This window comes from Salvelinus alpinus, chromosome 9, assembly GCF_045679555.1.
Source record: "Salvelinus alpinus chromosome 9, SLU_Salpinus.1, whole genome shotgun sequence".
NCBI classification, from domain to species: domain Eukaryota; kingdom Metazoa; phylum Chordata; class Actinopteri; order Salmoniformes; family Salmonidae; genus Salvelinus; species Salvelinus alpinus.
Genome location: NC_092094.1, coordinates 47,637,621 through 47,656,068, shown reverse-complemented (window position 1 = coordinate 47,656,068; position 18,448 = coordinate 47,637,621). Strand labels below are relative to the sequence as shown.

The window sequence follows — 18,448 nt, the reverse complement described above, 5'->3', positions numbered from 1 at the left end:
CCAGGCGTTGTAGGGAGGTCATACAGGCACGTGGAGGCCACACACACTACTGAGCCTCATTTTGACTTGTTTTAAGGACATTACATCAAAGTTGGATCAGCCTGTAGTGTGGTTTTCCACTTTAATTTTGAGTGTGACTCCAAATCCAGACCTCCATGGGTTGATAAATTTGATTTCCATTGATAATTTTTGTGTGATTTTGTTGTCAGCACATTCAACTATGCAAAGAAAAAAGTATTTGATAAGAATATTTCATTCATTCAGATCTAGGATGTGTTATTTTAGTATATCCCTTTATTTTTTTGAGCAGTGTACATTGATGGGAGAGTTTAAAGGAAAAAAGTAGACCTACGGCTAGTATGGCAGTGTGATGCTGATGAAATTGACAACCATTAGGAAAATAGAAATTACATGCAACCTGTCACCTACATAATGATTAACCGGTGATCAATTTTAGTGAAGCAGGTGGTGGTCAATGCTGACACGACATTTTCATTAGAGTGCGTAAACTCTGGAAACCGAAACAGATTTGTTCTATCTTGCAAAGCACGACTGGTACATTCAGTGCAGGCCTTGTATTTAGCCTTTTAAACACATGAAAATGTTTATTCAGCACACATTGTTTAGGTTTTAAACACTAAACACTGGGGGTGTTGTTTTAAAACTGTAGGGCGTAAAGCTGTGTTTGCATATTTCCCAGCATGCCTTTTGATCAAATGTGAGTGATGCCCACACATGACTGAGTTTGTTAGTGAGAGAGAGATGGTTGTTGCATTAAAATATATAGATATATTCCTGAAGCCTTCACCAAGAGACTGCCTAAGTGAATGTGCTTCAATTAAAAGTAAACCCTTTATGAAAATATATCATATAATGGCCCAGTTATCCTCAGCAGTGTGAGCTGAAAATCCTGGATGATGGGCCACATCAGACCTGCAAATCACAATATGCTGGTTTGTGAAGTGTCTAGTAATTCCTATCAGAATCCAGCCAGAGTGAGGATAATCACCCACAACCTGCAACCAGAATGACTGCCATGCTGAAGGATTTATCAAACTACCTAAAATGACGTGGGCACTGACTGAAGTCCACGATGACTTCAATTACAGAGCCCCCCACACCTCTCTGATTCAGAGGGGTTGGGTTAAATATGGAAGACAGTTTTTCTTTTGGAAAAGTTTTATTGTAGCATTTCCTTTAAAACAGCTCATATATTTTTGCACATCCTTTTATACACATAAAAACGGCATAAAAGCATAATACACAGTATTTGAATATTACAATTAAGTTAGTTAAAAAGTACATGTTGTTAAAACCAATAAAACATTTTTTTTACTTTTTTATGTAAAACATCCAATTCTGTAAAAGCCATTTAAAATGTGTATAAATTATTTAACAAAAGTAAAACATTTTTAAGACATGAAAAACATGTTAAAAAGTCACTTTGGTCCTTTGTACAGGAACGGGGTGAGTCCTTATCAAACTCGCCTCCTCCTGCTCCTCGAATCAATTTCCATCCTGTCCGTCGGGGCCCAGAGGAGATCCCTCCCCTAGGCGCATTGCCCTAGGCGCCGCAGCGCTGTCAGGCCGTGGTCGCCGGGACCTTGGGTGTTGTGGGGGACCCTTCGCCTGGGGTCGAGGCCCCCTTTCTTCTGTACCACCCCAGGGATTCCGTGGCTACCATGGCCACTGCCTGGGGGGTGGTCTCTACTCATTTCGCTACCAGCAGGTTGCGGGAGGACAACAGTGCTTCCTTCAGACACGTGAGGGTGGGCTAGAGCTTTGTGAAGGCCTTTGGTGGAATAGGCCTTTGGCCCACCCCGCACAGCACGAGCTGGGGCATTAGGTCCTCCCCTGCTGGCAGACACGGGGAGATCAGGGGGCCATTGGTCAATTTTATTTATTATTACAATTCCTTTAAAACAGCTCATATTTTTGCACATCATTTTATACACATAAAAACGGCATAAAAGCGTAAAAGCATAAAACACAGCATTTGAATATTACATTTAAATTAGTTAAAAAGTACAAAAGTTGTTAAAACCAATGCTTATTGAAATGATCGATTATCGAAGATTTATCGGTGGTGACAGTGTTTCCTAGCCTTCTCCATGGACTTTACAGTGTCCCAAAACTTTTTGGAATTAGTGCTACAGGATGCAAATTTCTGTTTGAAAAAGCTAGCCTTAGCTTTCCCAACTGACTGTGTATATTGGTTCCTGACTTCCCTGAAAAGTTGCATATCGCGGGTGCTATTTGATGCTAATGCAGTACAACACAGGATGTTTTTGTGCTTGTCAAGGGAAGTCAAGTCTGGGGTAAACCAAGGGCTATATCTGTCCTTAGTTCTACATTTTTTGAATGGGGCATGCTTATTTAAGATGGTGAGGTAAGCACTTTTAAAGAGCAACCAGGCATCCTCTACTGACGGGATGAGGTCAATATCCTTCCAGGATACCCGGGCCAGGTCGATTTGAAAGGCCTGCTCGCTGAAGTGTTTAAGGGAGCGTTTGACAGTGATGAGGGGTGGTCGTTTGACCGCGGACCCATTACGGATGCAGGCAATGAGGCAGTGATCGCTGAGATCCTGGTTGAAGACAGCAGAGGTGTATTTAGAGGGCAGGTTGGTCAGGATGATATCTATGAGAGTGCCCATGGTTACGGATTTAGGGTTGTACCTGGTGTAGGTTCCTTGATATTTTGTGTGAGATTGAAGGCAAATAGTTTAGATTGTAGGACGGCCGGGGTGTAAAGCATATCCCAGTTTAGGTCACCTAACAGTACGAACTCTGAAGATAGATGGGGGGCAATCAATTCACATATGGTGTCCAGGGCACCTATAACAAGCGGCAATGGTGAGAGAATTATTTCTGGAAAGGTGGATTTTTAAAAGTAGAAGCTTGAATTGTTTGGGCACAGACCTGTGCCCAAACATTGTGACGCTGAGTTGTCATAATGCTGCATCTAATGTACATTATCCCAGGGGCGTTGGCAGACACAATGTAAGTAACTTAATGTATATCCCCCTAACTGCCCTGAATACCTCCGTTGATCCTACAGCTATTGTATGCAGTAATCATGTGCCTATAAACCATGGTTACAGTGTTAGCACTGAGGCGGTGTGCCCTAGTAGGAAGTCCACTGTGTGCAGCTCACCGTGCACTATCAGCTCCAATATAAATAACATGAGCAAGTCTACTTCTGATAAGCTTCCCAGTAAAGCATTAAAAAAGTGCTACAAAAATAGCCCGTATTAACATATGTAGCCTAAGAAATAATGTTTGCGAAGTCAATAACTTAGTTGTTACAGATTACATTTATCTCTGAAGCTCACTCTGATAATACCTTTGATGATACAGTGGTAGCAATAGATGGTTATGACATCTACCGCGGCCTATATTCAGAACCACATTTCTGTAAACATCTCATGTTAAATACTGTTGAAGTAATATGGCTACAGGTTCATCTGCCTCACCTAAAGCCCATTCTTGTGGGAAACTGCTATAGACCACGAAGTGCTAACAGTCAGTATCTGGATAATGCTTGATATTTTATGTGATATCAACAGAGAAGTATATTTTGTGGGTGATTTAAATATTGACTGGCTTTCATCAAACTGCCCACTCAATAAAAAAACTTCAAACTGTAACCAGTGCCTGCAACCTGGTTCAGGTTGTCAGTCAACCTACCAGGGTAGTTACAAACAGCACAGGAATGTCTGGTGAGTATGAAGGCCATGGAAGAACTGGGACATTCTCCGCTTCCAGGTGTTGTGTACAGATCCTTGCGACATAGGGCTGTCCATTATCATGCTGAAATATGAGGTGATGGCAGTGGATGAATGGCACGACAATGGGCATCAGGATCTCGTCACGGTATATCTGTCAATTATAATTGTCATCGATAAAATTAAATTGTGTTTGTTGTCCATAGCTTACGTCTGCCCATACCATTACCCCACCACCCAACATGGGGCACTCTGTTCACAACGTTGACGTCAGCAAACCACTCGCCCACACGACGCCATACACACTGTCTGCCATCTGCCCAGTACAGTTAAAAACTGTGATTTATCCGTGAAGAGCACACTTCTCCAGCATGCTGGTGAGCACTGAAGTTGGTTATGATGCCGAAATACAGTCAGATCAAAGAATCTGCGGAGATAGACAAGATGAGCTTCCCTGAGACGGTTATTTGGTTGTGCAAACCAACAGTTTCATCAGCTGTCCAGGTGGCTAGATTCAGACGATCCCGCAGTTGAAGAAGCAGGACGTGAAGGTCCTGGGCCGGCATGTTTACATGCGGTCTGCGGTTGTGAGGCTGGTTGGCCGTACTGCTAAATTCTCTAAAATGGCTTATAGTAGAGAAATGAACATTCAATTATTTGGCAATGGTGGACATTCCTGCAGTCAGCATACCAATTGCATGCTCCCTCAGAACTTGAGAAATGTGTTGCTTTGTGTTGTGTGTCTAAACTATACATTTTGATGTGGCCTTGTATTGTCCCCAGCACAAGGTGCACCTTTGTAATGATCATGCTGTTTAATCAGCTTCATGATATGCCACACCTGTCAGGTGGATGGATTCTTTTGGAAAAGGAGAAATGCTCACTAATAGGGATGTAAACAAATGTGTGCACATTTGAGGCTTTGTATTGACTGGGTGTATTGATACAACATCCAAAGTCTAGTTAATAACTTCACCATGCTCAAAGGGATATTCAATGTTTGCTTTTTTTTACTTTTACCCATCTACCAATAGGTGCCCTTCTTTGCGAGGCATTGGAAAACCTCTGTGGTATTTGTGGTTGAATCTGTGTTTGAAATTCACAGCTCGACTGAGGGGCCTTTAAGATGATTGTATGTGTGGGGTACAGAGATGAAGTAGTCATTCTAAAATCATGTTATACACTATTATTGCAAGCAGAGTGAATCCATGCTATTTATTATGTGACTTAAGCACATTTATACTCCTGAACGTATTTAGGCTTGCCATAACAAAGGGGTTGAACACTTATTGACTCAAGACATTTCAGATTTTCATTTTTAATTAATTTATAAGAAAAAGTCAAGGGGTGTGAATACTTTCTGAAGGCACTGTAAGTATCTTTGCCATAGATGAATAGGTTCAACTTTTAATTACATTTGCTAACAAATTTTGGCACTAGTAGAGCAGCTACAGTGCCCTCCTTAATTATTGGGACCGTGAAGCATTTGGATTTGAAATCAAACAATGACTAAGAGGTTAAAGGGCACTGTCACCTTTAATTTGAGGGTATTTCCATCCATATCGGGTGAACCATTTAGAAATTACAATACTTTTTGTACATAGTTCCCCCATTTTAGGGGAGCAAAAGTTTTTGGACAAATTCACTTATATGTGCATTTTTGTCGTAAAAAAATGCAGTATTTGTTCCCATAGTCATAGTACGCAATGACTACATCAAGCTTGTGACTTTGTTGGATGCATTTGCTGTTTGTTATGGTTGTGTTTCAGATTATTTTGTGGCCGATAGAAATTAATGGTAAATAACGTATTGTGTCATTTAGGGAGTCACTTTTATTGTAAATAAGAATGGAATATGTTTCAAAACACTAAACACATGATTACGGATAATCCTGAATGAATCGTGAATAATGATGAGTGAGAAAGTTACAGACGCACATATCATACACCCACCAAAAATGCTAAACTCCCGTTATTGTAATGTTGAGAGGTTAGCATGTCTTGGGGGTCTGATATATGTGTGTCTGTAACTTTCTTTCGTAATTTGTTTTTGCACATTGCATATTCTAATATAATAATAACAATGATAATATTTACATATTGTAACAAAGTAGTAACTATCCCAACGTTGGGTTTTGTATAGGCTCTCAAGGAACTAATACATTTGGATTCTCATTACAGCTATAAAAATGTAAGTGTTCAAACTTAACATGTGATAACAATACAACAGAACAGATTAACTGGAATTACATATAATCTCACGAGTGGCCAAAAATAACTATCTGAAAGCCACATCACTAATAAGCCACGCCTCTCTAGTCTTCTGATCTGACCGACTGGGTCATAGCTCAATAACCCAGCATCAATAACCCAGCATCAACAACCCAACCTTCTCTTTTTAAAGAAAACAACCCAACTAAGTGAACCAATGCCTGCATCCCAACAGTTGGGTCATCTGAACGACCCAACATTTTTTAGAGTGTACGGACAGAGCTAGTTCTTTGAAGCCACAGTACATTCTGGTTGAGTCTCTCCTTAACTGATAAATTAAAGCTATAGATTAACTTTAGGGGTACAAACGTCCCTCTTTTTCTCTTTTTCAATTATGTGCTAATGGAAAGATAAGGACAACCACAAGCAGGCTCTTTGGTCCCTGGAAATTAAGTTGTTCATATAAGGACTAAAGGCAATACGAGTTGTATTTGTTTCAACCTAGATCTTAATCACTTAATGGCATAAGTTCATTAATGTTGAGAGTAAATCACTTATTGCCTCTGGTATTCATTTAGCTATTGTTATCCTATGGCTCTGAAATCCCAGTTCAAGGGTTAACCTTCTGGGATTGACAGAACGTTGGCATTGGCCACCAGATGCATTTGTATTTACAGCCGGTTTAATTTGTTGCAGTCTGTGAATGAGCTGAGATCGGCTCAAGCTGCCAGCCAATGAGTGGAATTTGTATTGCTGGCAGGCCTTTGCCTGTCTTTCTTTCTTTCTTCCATTCCCCCTCTCTTTGAATGCCAATGAGTCCAGCCTGTAGGGCCTGCCCGCGCACCCTGGCCTTTGACTGAAGTGAAATCAATCAGTCCTTCAATCACTCTCCAACCTTCCCTGGCTATGCCAGTTCTCCCTATCTGTCCGTGTGTCTGTCTGTCTGTCTGTCTGTCCGTGTATCCGTCTGTCCGTGTGTCTGTCTGTCTGTCCGTGTATCCGTCTGTCCATGTGTCTGTCTGTCCGTGTGTCTGTCTGTCCGTGTGTCCGTCTGTCTGTGTGTCCGTCCGCCCGCCCGCCCGCCTGCCTGTCTGTCTGTCTAATTCCACCTTACAGTTTCCCCTCTCTTCTCCATTACGCTGTGTCCAGCTGAGAATTATGAAATTGTGGTTCCCTTTGGTTTTGAAGTTCTTTTTGGGGTGAATGTGCTCCTTAAACAGGATGAAATTAAGTTTTAAGTCAGGTAGTTCTTAAAAGTTCTGACAACGTCGCAGGGATTTGTCTTTCCATTGCGATTCTCATGTGTAACATATAATAGATGTCTGGGGTGTAGTTTCCATTGTGTAATTGAACAATTACTAGTTTTTCAGTAAATACTTACACTATGTCTTCCTTGTCTGCACAGATCCCTCAGATCAGCTATGCATCCACGGCGCCCGAGCTGAGTGACAACACACGCTACGACTTCTTCTCCCGTGTGGTGCCACCAGACTCCTACCAAGCTCAGGCCATGCTGGACATCGTCACGGCGATGGGCTGGAACTATGTGTCGACACTGGCCTCGGAGGGGAATTACGGTGAAAGTGGCGTGGAGGCTTTCGTCCAGATCTCCAGAGAGTCTGGTAAGTGGGATGGGGCTCTTTTTACTGGCACAAAATGGCTGCTCAATGAGGTTTTTACTGAAACTCTATTGAAGATTTTTATAGATATGGCTACTAAATGTGAGCTATCTTTGTGACGCCATGATGGATGATAAAGAAATGTGATTGAATCCAAAAGTGTCTTTCTCTCCTAATACACAGCAAGGCGTTTATTCTTAGGGATAGGCTAGCGGGAACGCCTATCATCCGGTGAAATTGGAGGGCGCGCAATTCAAATAAATAATCGGAATATTAAACATTCATGAACATACAAATCTTACAATAATTTAAGATTTGAAATTATATTAATCTAACTGCATTGTCCGATTTACAATAGGCTTTACGACGAAAGTATACCATGCGATTGTCTGAGGACGGCACCCCACATCAACATATTTTTCAACCAGCAGAGGCTTCATAAAATCACAAATAGCGATTAAATAAATCAATTACTTTTGAAGATCTTCCTCTGTTTGCAATCTCAAGGGTCCCAGCTACAACATGAATGGTCGTTTTGTTAGATAAAATCCTTCTTTATATCCCAAAAAGTCAGTTTAGTTGGCGCCATCGATTTCAGTAATCCACTCGTTCAACATGCAGACAAAGGAGTTCCAAAAGCTACCGCTAAACTCCGTCCAAACAAGTGAATCAACATTTCTATTCAAACCTCAGGTACTCTAAAATGTAAATAAACTATAATATTTCATACGGAAAGTAGTATGTTCAATAGGAAAGCAAAATTAGTAAGCGTGCACCCTCTCCCTCGTGCGCCGAAAGACTGATATTGTTCCGGTGCTCTCCTAACCAAAACTCAAAATTCTTGCTTGTTTTTCAAAAAACTAGCCTGAAACCTTGAATAAAGACTGTTGACATCTAGTGGAAGCTATAGGAATTGCAATTTGGGAGACGGAATTACATAGGAACAATAGCTTTCCATTATAAGAGCCTGGGACCTCAAAATCTGTTGTTGTTTTTTTAACCAAGGAAAAGGGTGACTATTTGAAGAATCTGAAATATAAAATATATTTTGATTTGTGTAACACTTTTTTGGTTACTACATGATTCCATATGTGTTATTTCATAGTTTTGATGTCTTCACTATTATTCTACAATGTAGAAAATAGTGAAAATAAAGAAAAACCATTGAATAAGTAGGTGTTCTAAAACTTTTAACTGGTATTGTACTTTTTGACTTCTAATGCCCCTGGGATAATGTACATTGTCTGCAGCATTATGGCAACTCAGCGACACAATGGTAGGGATTATCTAAGGTGGGCTTGGGTCATTGGTAAGTCATTGTCTCAATGCAGCCTTGAAATGCGAGTCTAGGAGCCAAGATGATTTGGATGGACTCATCATTCCTGTAGAGCATCTTCTGTTTATATATAAAAGTTATTCCAACAGAGCTACAGTAATCTTTTAGCCAGGTGTGTAATGCCAGTAGCATGATGAATCTTTCACACACGCTGCCCAACGATGGTACCGGATCTGACATAATTGGCTGGTTTTTGTAATCTTTCAGAGCTAGGATCAGTTCTTTAAAATACATTTTCAGCAGTTCGAGCTTGCCCTCCTAATGCCGTTTGACCTCACATGGACTACGACAGGTTCAGCTCCCAGCAGCTGTCATAGAACAGCCGGAAGCAGTCTTTTAATGTCCCATACTTATCCTCCAGGATAGTACAGGGTTTTTGCCCCGGGAACCAAGATGCTTCTAACCATAGAGCTGCCAATGACGACAGCTGGTGCAATGGTTGAGAAGGTCCGGCTGTTCCTTCGTAAACCCCTCGATGGCCTGATGGACCCGAGCTTGCTGTAGTATCCATCGTGGATGATGAATGGGCAGTCTTAGACAGCCTCATGGTCCGATGATAGGGGGAGCTCTGAGGATCTGAACCTGAGGTAAACCTGAGGTAAAAAGCCACTGGAGACAGAACAGAAGATAAAGGCACAGGTACATCCGTATCTGATCTCGAATCGGAAGCCCCCAGGGAAGAAGGTGCCGGAACCTCTCGATCCAGGGTTGCGAAGCTGTTTCTAGTCTGTGTCCGGTCCGGGCTTGCTTTCGCCAAGGAGGCCCCTGTTGCCAGAGGTCACTGTTTTAGACTTCCACGGCGAATTATATATCTCCATGGCTGATTGGTAGGATTGAGAACAAGAACATCCACCAAGTCATCCATGAAAAATCTACTAACTCCATTCTCCAGGGAAGGGGGAGATCCCTTTGGGGAGGAATACCTGCAGAGGACCGAACAGTTGAACGACTCAGCGGCGACACTTCCACCAGGCCAAAGCGGCTTCCGGCTACTGGGGTAGAAGATAAAGAAAAACTAGCCGGGCGTGGATTCCCCAGTAGCTTGTGTAAGTTTGCTACTTATTTGCCAAGAGTAGCCACTTCGCCCTTGTAGTCCTCTGCAAGCAAACAGTTGCTTTATTGAAAGTCCGGGTGGTCCACATTGTCCTCGAATAAAGCAAAATAAACACAGCACCTGCAGCGTTGAAAACGTTTGTTAGCATCCTCCATTTGAGGCTACAGGCTAGCTAGGCTAGCGAGGCTTCTGTGTCTCTCTTCTTGACAGGAAATTCTCAGAGAAAGAAAGATTTGTCCGAGAAAGAAATACACGGCTATCAAAAACATCAGGCCAAGAAAACACACAATTAATTCATATTTTTATCAAATTCACGATGTGAAAATGAATGGAAGTGTAGAGTATTGTAACTCAGGCTCGTAAAACATGTTTCGTCAACAACACACTCACATTGGGGTGTGTGTCTGTCAGGCAAGAAAATGAGAGTGTCTCAACAGGAGGGGACACCTTGAAAGTTCACGTGTCAAGTCGCTGTATGCCAGAAAGCAAGCTGGACACAGTTCCAGTGAAGGGAAATCTTAACTCTACAGCATACAATGACATTCTAGACGATTCTGTGTTTCCAACTTTGTGCAACAGTTTGGGAAAAGCCCTTTCCTGTTTCAGCATGACAATACCCCCGTGCACAAAGCGAGGTCCATACAGATATGGTTTGTCGAGATCGGTGTGGAATAACATGATTGGCCTGCACAGAGTCCTGACATCAACTCCAACAAACAACTTTTGGATGAATTGGAACACTGACTGCGAGCCAGGCCTAATCGCCCAACATCAGTGTCCGACCTCACTAATGCTCTTGTGGCTGAATGGAAGCAAGTCTCCGCCGCAATGTTCCAACATCTAGTGGAACGCCTTCCCAGAAGTTTGGAGGCTGTTTTTATTTTTTTACTTTTTTATTTTTATTTTTATTTAACTGTTATAGCAGCAAAGGGAGGACAAACTCCATATTAATGTTCATGATTTTGGAATGAGATGTTTGACAAGTAGGTATCTACATATTTTGTGTCATGTAGTCTATCTGGGGAAGGATATAAAATAATTGATGTGTTAACTTTCCAAGAGCACAGTGGTCTCCATCATTGGGAAATTGAAAAAATATGGAGCTACCCAGATTTGCCTAGAGCTGGCCATCTGAGCAAGAAGGACCTTGGTCAGGGTGGTGACCCAGAACCCAATGAACCCTGTAGTTCTGTCAGAGTGGGATGTGTGGGACTGAGATGTGAGAACTTGCCAGAAATACATTTATACAGTACTTCACCAATCTGGTGGACAGTGGCCAGATGGAAGCCACTCCTGAGAAAAAGGCATATGACAGCACACCTAGAGTTTGCAAAAAGGCACGTGAAAGACTAAGATCATAATGCAAAAGATTCTGTGGTCTGATGAGACAAAAATGTTACTCTATAGCCTGAATGAAAAGTGCTATGTCTGGAGAAAACCAGGCACAGGTCATCACCTGTCTAACACCATCCTTACTGTGAAGCATGGTGGTGGCAGCATCATGCTATGGGGATGCTTTTCAGCGGCACATACTGGGAGACTGGTAGGAATAGAGGGAACAATGAATGAGGCCTAAATACAGGCAAATCCTTGATGAGAACTTGCTTCAGAGTGCAAACGACCTTAGAGATGGGGCGAAGATTTGCAATGACCCCAAGCATACTACAGCCAAAACAAAGCTGGAATGGCTTTTGAACAAGAATGTGAAAGTCCTTGAGTGGCCCAGCCAATGCCCAGACTTGAATCCCATTGAAAATCTGTGGAAAGACTTGAAGATTGCTGTTCAACCCGCTGCTCCCCATCTAAGTTAACAGAGTTTGAGAAGAATCTGCAAGGAAAAATTAGGTAAAATCCACATATCCAGATGTGCAAAGCTGATACAGACATACCAAAGACAACTCAAAGCTATAATCATGATAAAAGGTCCTTCTACAAAGTATCGACTCAGGTTTTGAATATTTACAATATGTAAATGAGATATTTCAGTATTTTATAAATATGCTACAGTTATTAAAAAACAAGTTTTCACTTTTCACTTTGTCATTATGGGGTATATATTGTATATTGGTGGGAAAAACATACCAGGCCTAATCCATTTTAAATGAATCAAAATTAGCAATAAGTCAAAGGGTATGAATACTTTCTGAATGCGATGTATACCACAATGTGTTATGGGTACATAGTCACGATAGGAGAAGGTTGCGATCGCCCAAACCTCATAGCAATAGTCAGTGTAATTGATTCTCCATATCGCAAGTAAGTACACAGCTGTATTTTTTTCTAGGGGCTCTCTCATAATACAACTCGGTTATCTCTGAGCCCTCTGATTAAATTACTATTTCAGCTTTCAGCCAGTGTGGAATAAGGCCACATATTAATTATATTGTCATTGCTGAATTAAAATGAATCAGCTGTAACATGCACAGTGGGGCCTGAAATGATTGACACCCTTGATAAAGATGAGCAATAATGACTGTATAAAATAAATAATAAAAATACTGAGCTATATTGTATGCTCCAAAAAATTGGGAAATTATATTATTTTACAGTATACTAATACAATGGCTCAGAGAAAGAGATTTTGTTTAACAGGTAATACTTTTTTGCCTCAAAAAGGTAGGGGTCAAAATCACTGACACATCTAAAATGTCGTTTTTGGTCCCATATTCCATGCACGCAATGATTACATCAAGCTTGTGACTCTCCAAACTTGTTGGATGCATTTGCAGTTAGTTTTGGTTGTGTTTCAGATTGTTTTGTGCCCAATAGTAAATAAGGTATTGTGTCATTTTGGAGTCACTTTTATTATAAATAAGAATAGAATATGTTTCTAAACACTTCTACATTAATGTGGATGCGACCATAATTATGGATAATCCTGAATGAATCGTGACTAATGATGAGTGAGAAAGTAACAGAGGGTCAATGATCACACGCCCAAGACATGATAACCTCCCCTGTTATTGGTAATGGTGAGAGGTGAGCATGTTAGCATTGCTGAGCTAGCTGTCTCTAATCAATTGGGCTCAGAATCAATTATCTACACTTGTAACATACTGCAAGACTCCATAGGCTTCTCTCCAGACCTGAGGGCCTCGGAGGAAAAGCGTATCTCCTCATGTTAAAAGTCGGCAATGACTCCATCACTATTACACAGAGGAAAATAACCTCCCAGAGGATAAATAAAGATGCCAACTGCTACCCGAGTAACCGTAAATGTGTCTCGCTGCCAGGCTGGTTGAAATGACGGAAAACTTTCACAAGGCACAGAGTTTCTGACCTCATTGGCATGGATAAATTGTCATGGACTAGGAAGCCATTTACATAATATCATGGAAAATGGAATTTAGTCTCTTGCCCAGGACCAACTCGTTTGAATTACCATTCATTTTTAAACTGCAGAATCGCTAACACCCATGTAAAAATATCAAAATGTCTTTAAATATAAATGTCTTAGGCCTGGTAATCCTATTAGGGTTAGATTAAATATATGTTCTCCTGGTTTACATTTGAAGTTTGAAATGTATGTTTGCCATTAGCTCCTACTCCTACCCTGTGCTTACACTTTGCCCACCTGGGGTTGGCAGTAGTGCTTGTGGTAGTGGAAGTGTGAGGTCAATCAGAGTTCAGTAGGTCCCAGGTGCATCTAAATAGTCTAAAGTGGCTTCCATCCTTTCCTCCTCTCTCTGTTACATCTCTCTCATCTGCACTAATCCATTTAGACAGGAGAAGTGAAAGCTATATGATGGAAGACCACCTGGGGATTTGTATTCAACTGTCTAGTTCTTTGTTTTGATTCTTTCAAGTTTTGCTATAAGCTTTTCATTTTGGCTTATGGGTTCTTTAGAGCCAAACCTTTCCCTAGAACTAATCTTGGTTAACCCAGAACTAAAATCTAGCATAATTTACCATTTATGCTTACGTAGTCTATCAATCAATCAATCAATCAATTTTATTTTATATAGCCCTTCGTACATCAGCTAATATCTCGAAGTGCTGTACAGACACCCAGCCTAAAACCCCAAACAGCTAGTAATGCAGGTGTAGAAGCACGGTGGCTAGGAAAAACTCCCTAGAAAGGCCAAAACCTAGGAAGAAACCTAGAGAGGAACCAGGCTATGAGGGGTGGCCAGTCCTCTTCTGGCTGTGCCGGGTGGAGATTATAACAGAACTATGCCAAGATGTTCAAAAATGTTCATAAGTGACAAGCATGGTCAAATAATAATCATGAATAATTTTCAGTTGGCTTTTCATAGCCGATCATCAAGAGTTGAAAAACAACAGGTCTGGGACAGGTGGCGGTTCCATAACCGCAGGCAGAACAGCTGAAACTGGAATAGCAGCAAGGCCAGGCGGACTGGGGACAGCAAGGAGTCACCACGGGCGGCAGTCCCGACGCATGGTCCTAGGGCCCAGGTCCTCCGAGAGAAAGAAAGAGAGAAGGAGAAAATTAGAGAGAGCCAAGATTTTCAAAATGTTCATAAATGACAAGCATGGTCAAATAATAATCAGGAATAAATCTCAGTTGGCTTTTCATAGCCGATCATTAAGAGTTGAAAACAGCAGGTCTGGGACAGGTAGGGGTTCCATAACCGCAGGCAGAACAGTTGAAACTGGAATAGCAGCAAAGCCAGGCGGACTGGGGACAGCAAGGAGTCACCACGGCCGGTAGTCCCGACGTATGGTCCTAGGGCTCAGGTCCTCCGAGAGAAAGAAAGAGAGAAGGAGAAAATTAGAGAGCGCCAAGATTTTCAAAATGTTCATAAATGACAAGCATGGTCAAATAATAATCAGGAATAAATCTCAGTTGGCTTTTCATAGCCGATCATTAAGAGTTGAAAACAGCAGGTCTGGGACAGGTAGGGGTTCCGTAACCGCAGACAGAACAGTTGAAACTGGAATAGCAGCAAGGCCAGGCGGACTGGGGACAGCAAGGTGTCATCATGCCCGGTAGTCCTGACATATGGTCCTAGGGCTCAGGTTCTCAGAGAGAAAGAGAGAACGAGAGAATTAGAGAGAGCATACTTAAATTCACACAGGACACTGGATAAGACAGGAGAAGTACTCCAGGTAACCAACTGACCCTAGCCCCCCGACACATAAACTACTGCAGCATAAATACTGGAGGCTGAGACAGGAGCGGTCAGGAGACACTGTGGCCCCATCCGAAGAAACCCCCGGACAGGGCCAAACAGGAAGGATATAACCCCACCCACTTTGCCAAAGCACAGCCCCCGCACCACTAGAGGGAAATCCTCAACCACCAACATTACAATCCTGAGACAAGGCCGAGTATAACCCACAAAGGTCTCCACCACAGCACAAGCCAAGGGGGGGCGCCAACCCAGACAGGAAGATCACGTCAGTAACTCAACCCACTCAAGTGACGCACCCCTCCTAGGGACGGCATGAAAGAGCACCAGCAAGCCAGTGACTCAGCCCCTGTAACAGGGTTAGAGGCAGAGAATCCCAGTGGAGAGAGGGGAACCGGCCTGGCAGAGACAGCAAGGGCGGTTCGTTCACAAGAGATTACCCTTGAGCAAAGTTATTCAATTCCCAGAGTCAATGCTGTTGATGGCTGCCATTCATCAACTCCCTTGCAACGCATACTGTATGGTGAAACAAAAGTACATTAAACGCAGCATTCCTTACCAGAACAGAGCAGTTCTGGTCTCAAGGTGATAGTGTCCTTCTTCTATAAACACTGTGATCGATGTGTATGTGTATTTTATTCATCCAAAGAGCCATTTACCAGTTGATTGTTTTCCCCTATGCACACACAACATTCCTCTTGACTATCTGTGTATACTATATGGACCGGCAGTTGGGGCTGTGTTATTGTTTGCTGAATACCTGAGTTTATAGCTGATTGGATAATGAAATTAATGCATGAATGAGTGGATCAAAAAATCTAAAGTAGCTTTTTAGTGTAGTTGATGTTGAGCATATGGAACGGTGCACTAATGATTAAAAACACGGTACATTTGGTAAATTGGAGTAATCCAGACAACGCACCCTCTTCATTTCAGCAGTGTACTTTGAGAGTACCACTCTGGAGGCGATGTTTTGCTTCAATGGTTTTTGGTTTTACTGTAAAGCGTCGTTAAAATAGGCTGAAAGTGCCATGTTTAAAATACATTGCAGAAGCAATGCTGGTCTAGGAGGGAGATAAGGAACATTGAGGGGAGGACGAGTATGTGAAAGGAAAATAGTATCTTCAAATTACAGTAATGTTGATACTACAAAACTATCTGGCAGTCCCGGACACTCATTCATAAAATTGGAGGATCAAAAAATCTTTCATAGAAAGCAGATTTTATCCAACCACACAGTTTTCACTGAAAAGTGAAAAACAACAAAGCTCGATGAAGAATCATGTAGGTCACTTGAAGCTTTCTGTCACGGCATTCATCGGAAGAAGAAGAGGAATCGTCAGACCAAAATGCAGCGGGGTATGTGTTCGTCTTTATTCGCTTAACTGACTGAACACTGAATACAAAATAACAAAAAGAATAGCCGAAACAGTTCTGCAAGGTGCAACCAACACTAAACAGAAAATAACCACCCACAACTAACAGTGGGAAAACAGGCTACCTAAGTATGGTTCTCAATCAGAGACAACGAAAGACAGCTGTCCCTGATTAAGAACCATACCCGGCCAAAACATAGAAATACAAAACCTAGACATACAAACATAGAATGCATCACACCCTGACCAAACAAAAAATAGAAACATACAAAGCAATCTATGGTCAGGGCGTGACACTTTCTGTGTACATAGCCATGGGAAGTATGGGTGCTGAGGGTGCTGTAGCACCCTTTGAAAAATCGGAATATTTTTTAACATTTTAAAACACTTTTAGAACCCATAGCGGCTGTCAACGGCCTTTCTTAAAATTACTAAAGCGGTTGTGAACGGCCTTATTTTTCTAACAATAATATCTGTGACAAAATGGCTGTGTGTGTGTATTGTCATTTGACTTAAAAAAAAACGTTATTACTCCAAAATGACAGCGCCGAAGCAGACACGACTTTTCACTGTAAAAGGCTTTATCTATGTTGGTTGGTGATACGGATTCCCATACGTCCTTGAAATTTGAAAATCAAATCAAAATTTCAAATCAAATTTTATTTGTCACATGCACCGAATACAACACATGAAATGCTTACTTACAAGCCCTTAACCAACAATGCAGTTTTAAGAAAATCCCCCAAAAAGTAAGAGATAAGAATAACAAATAATTAAAGAGCAGTGAATAACAATAGCGGGGCTATATACAGAGGGTACCGGTACAGAGTCAATGTGTAATGTGGTGGGGCACCAGTGTCGAGGTAATTGAGGTAATTATGTACATGTAGGTTGCGTTATTAAAGTGGCTAAGCATAGATAATAATGTGAGTATTCTGGGTAGCTATTTGATTAGCTGTTCATGAGTCCTATGGTTTGGGGGTAGAAGCTGTTTAGAAGCCTCTTGGACCTAAACTTGGTGCTCCGGTACCGCTTGCCGTGCGGTAGCAGAGAGAACAGTTTATGACTAGGGTGGCTGGAGTCTTTGAACATTTTTAGGGCCTTCCTCTGACACAGCCTGGTGTAGAGGTCCTGGATTGCAGGAAGCTTGGCCCCGGTGATGTACTGGGCAGTACGCACTACCCTCTGTAGTGCCTTGCGGTCGGAGGCCGAGCAGTTGCCACACCAGTCCGTGATGCAACCCGTCAGGATGCTCTCGATGGTGCAGCTGTAAAACCTTTTGAGGATCTGAGGACCTATGCCAAATCTTTTCAGTCTCCTGAGGGGGAATAGGTTTTGTCGTGCCCTCTTCACGACTGTTTTGGTGTGCTTGGACCATGTTAGTTTGTTGGTGATGTGGACGCCAAGGAAGTTAAAGCTCTCAACCTGCTCCACTACAGCCCCGTCGATGAAAATGGGTGCGTACTCGGTCCTCTTTTTCCTGTAGTCCACAATCATCTCCTTTGTCTTGATCACGTTGAGGAAGAGGATGTTGTCCTTGCACCACACGGTCAGGTCTCTGACCTCCTCCCTCTAGGCTGTCTCATTGTTGTCGGTGATCAGGCCTACCAATGTTGAGTCGTCAGAAAACGTAATGATGGTGTTGGAGTCGTGCCTGGCCGTGCAGTCCTGAGTGAACAGGAGTACAGGAGAGGACTCAGCACACACCCCTGAGGGGCCCCTGTGTTGAGGATCAGCGTGGTGGATGTGTTGTTACCTACCCTTACCACCTGGAGGACGCCCGTCAGGAAGTCAAGGATCCAGATGCAGAGGTGAGGTGTTTAGTCCCAGTGTCCTTAGCTTATTGATGCGCTTTGAGGGCACTATGGGGTTGAACGCTGAGCTGTAGTCAATGAATAGCATTCTCACATAGGTGTTCCTTTTGTCAAGGTGGGAAAGGGCAGTGTGGAGTGCAATGGAGATCATGCATCATCATCAGGTTAACTTATGGTTCTTGGGCACAGGGACTATGGTGGTCTGCTTGAAACATGTTG

The 18,448-nt window shown here is 42.3% G+C and overlaps 1 protein-coding gene across 3 annotated transcripts in view; it reads left to right on the top strand.

Moving 5' to 3' along the window:
- Nucleotides 1–18,448, top strand: part of LOC139530242 (metabotropic glutamate receptor 8-like) — a 239,619-nt gene that overhangs the window by 125,323 nt on the left and 95,848 nt on the right. For all 3 annotated transcript variants that reach the window (XM_071326453.1, XM_071326452.1, XM_071326454.1), the window contains exon 3: nt 7,343–7,559. In XM_071326453.1, the coding sequence (XP_071182554.1) occupies nt 7,343–7,559 (217 nt within the window). The remainder of the gene's footprint in view (nt 1–7,342; nt 7,560–18,448) is intronic.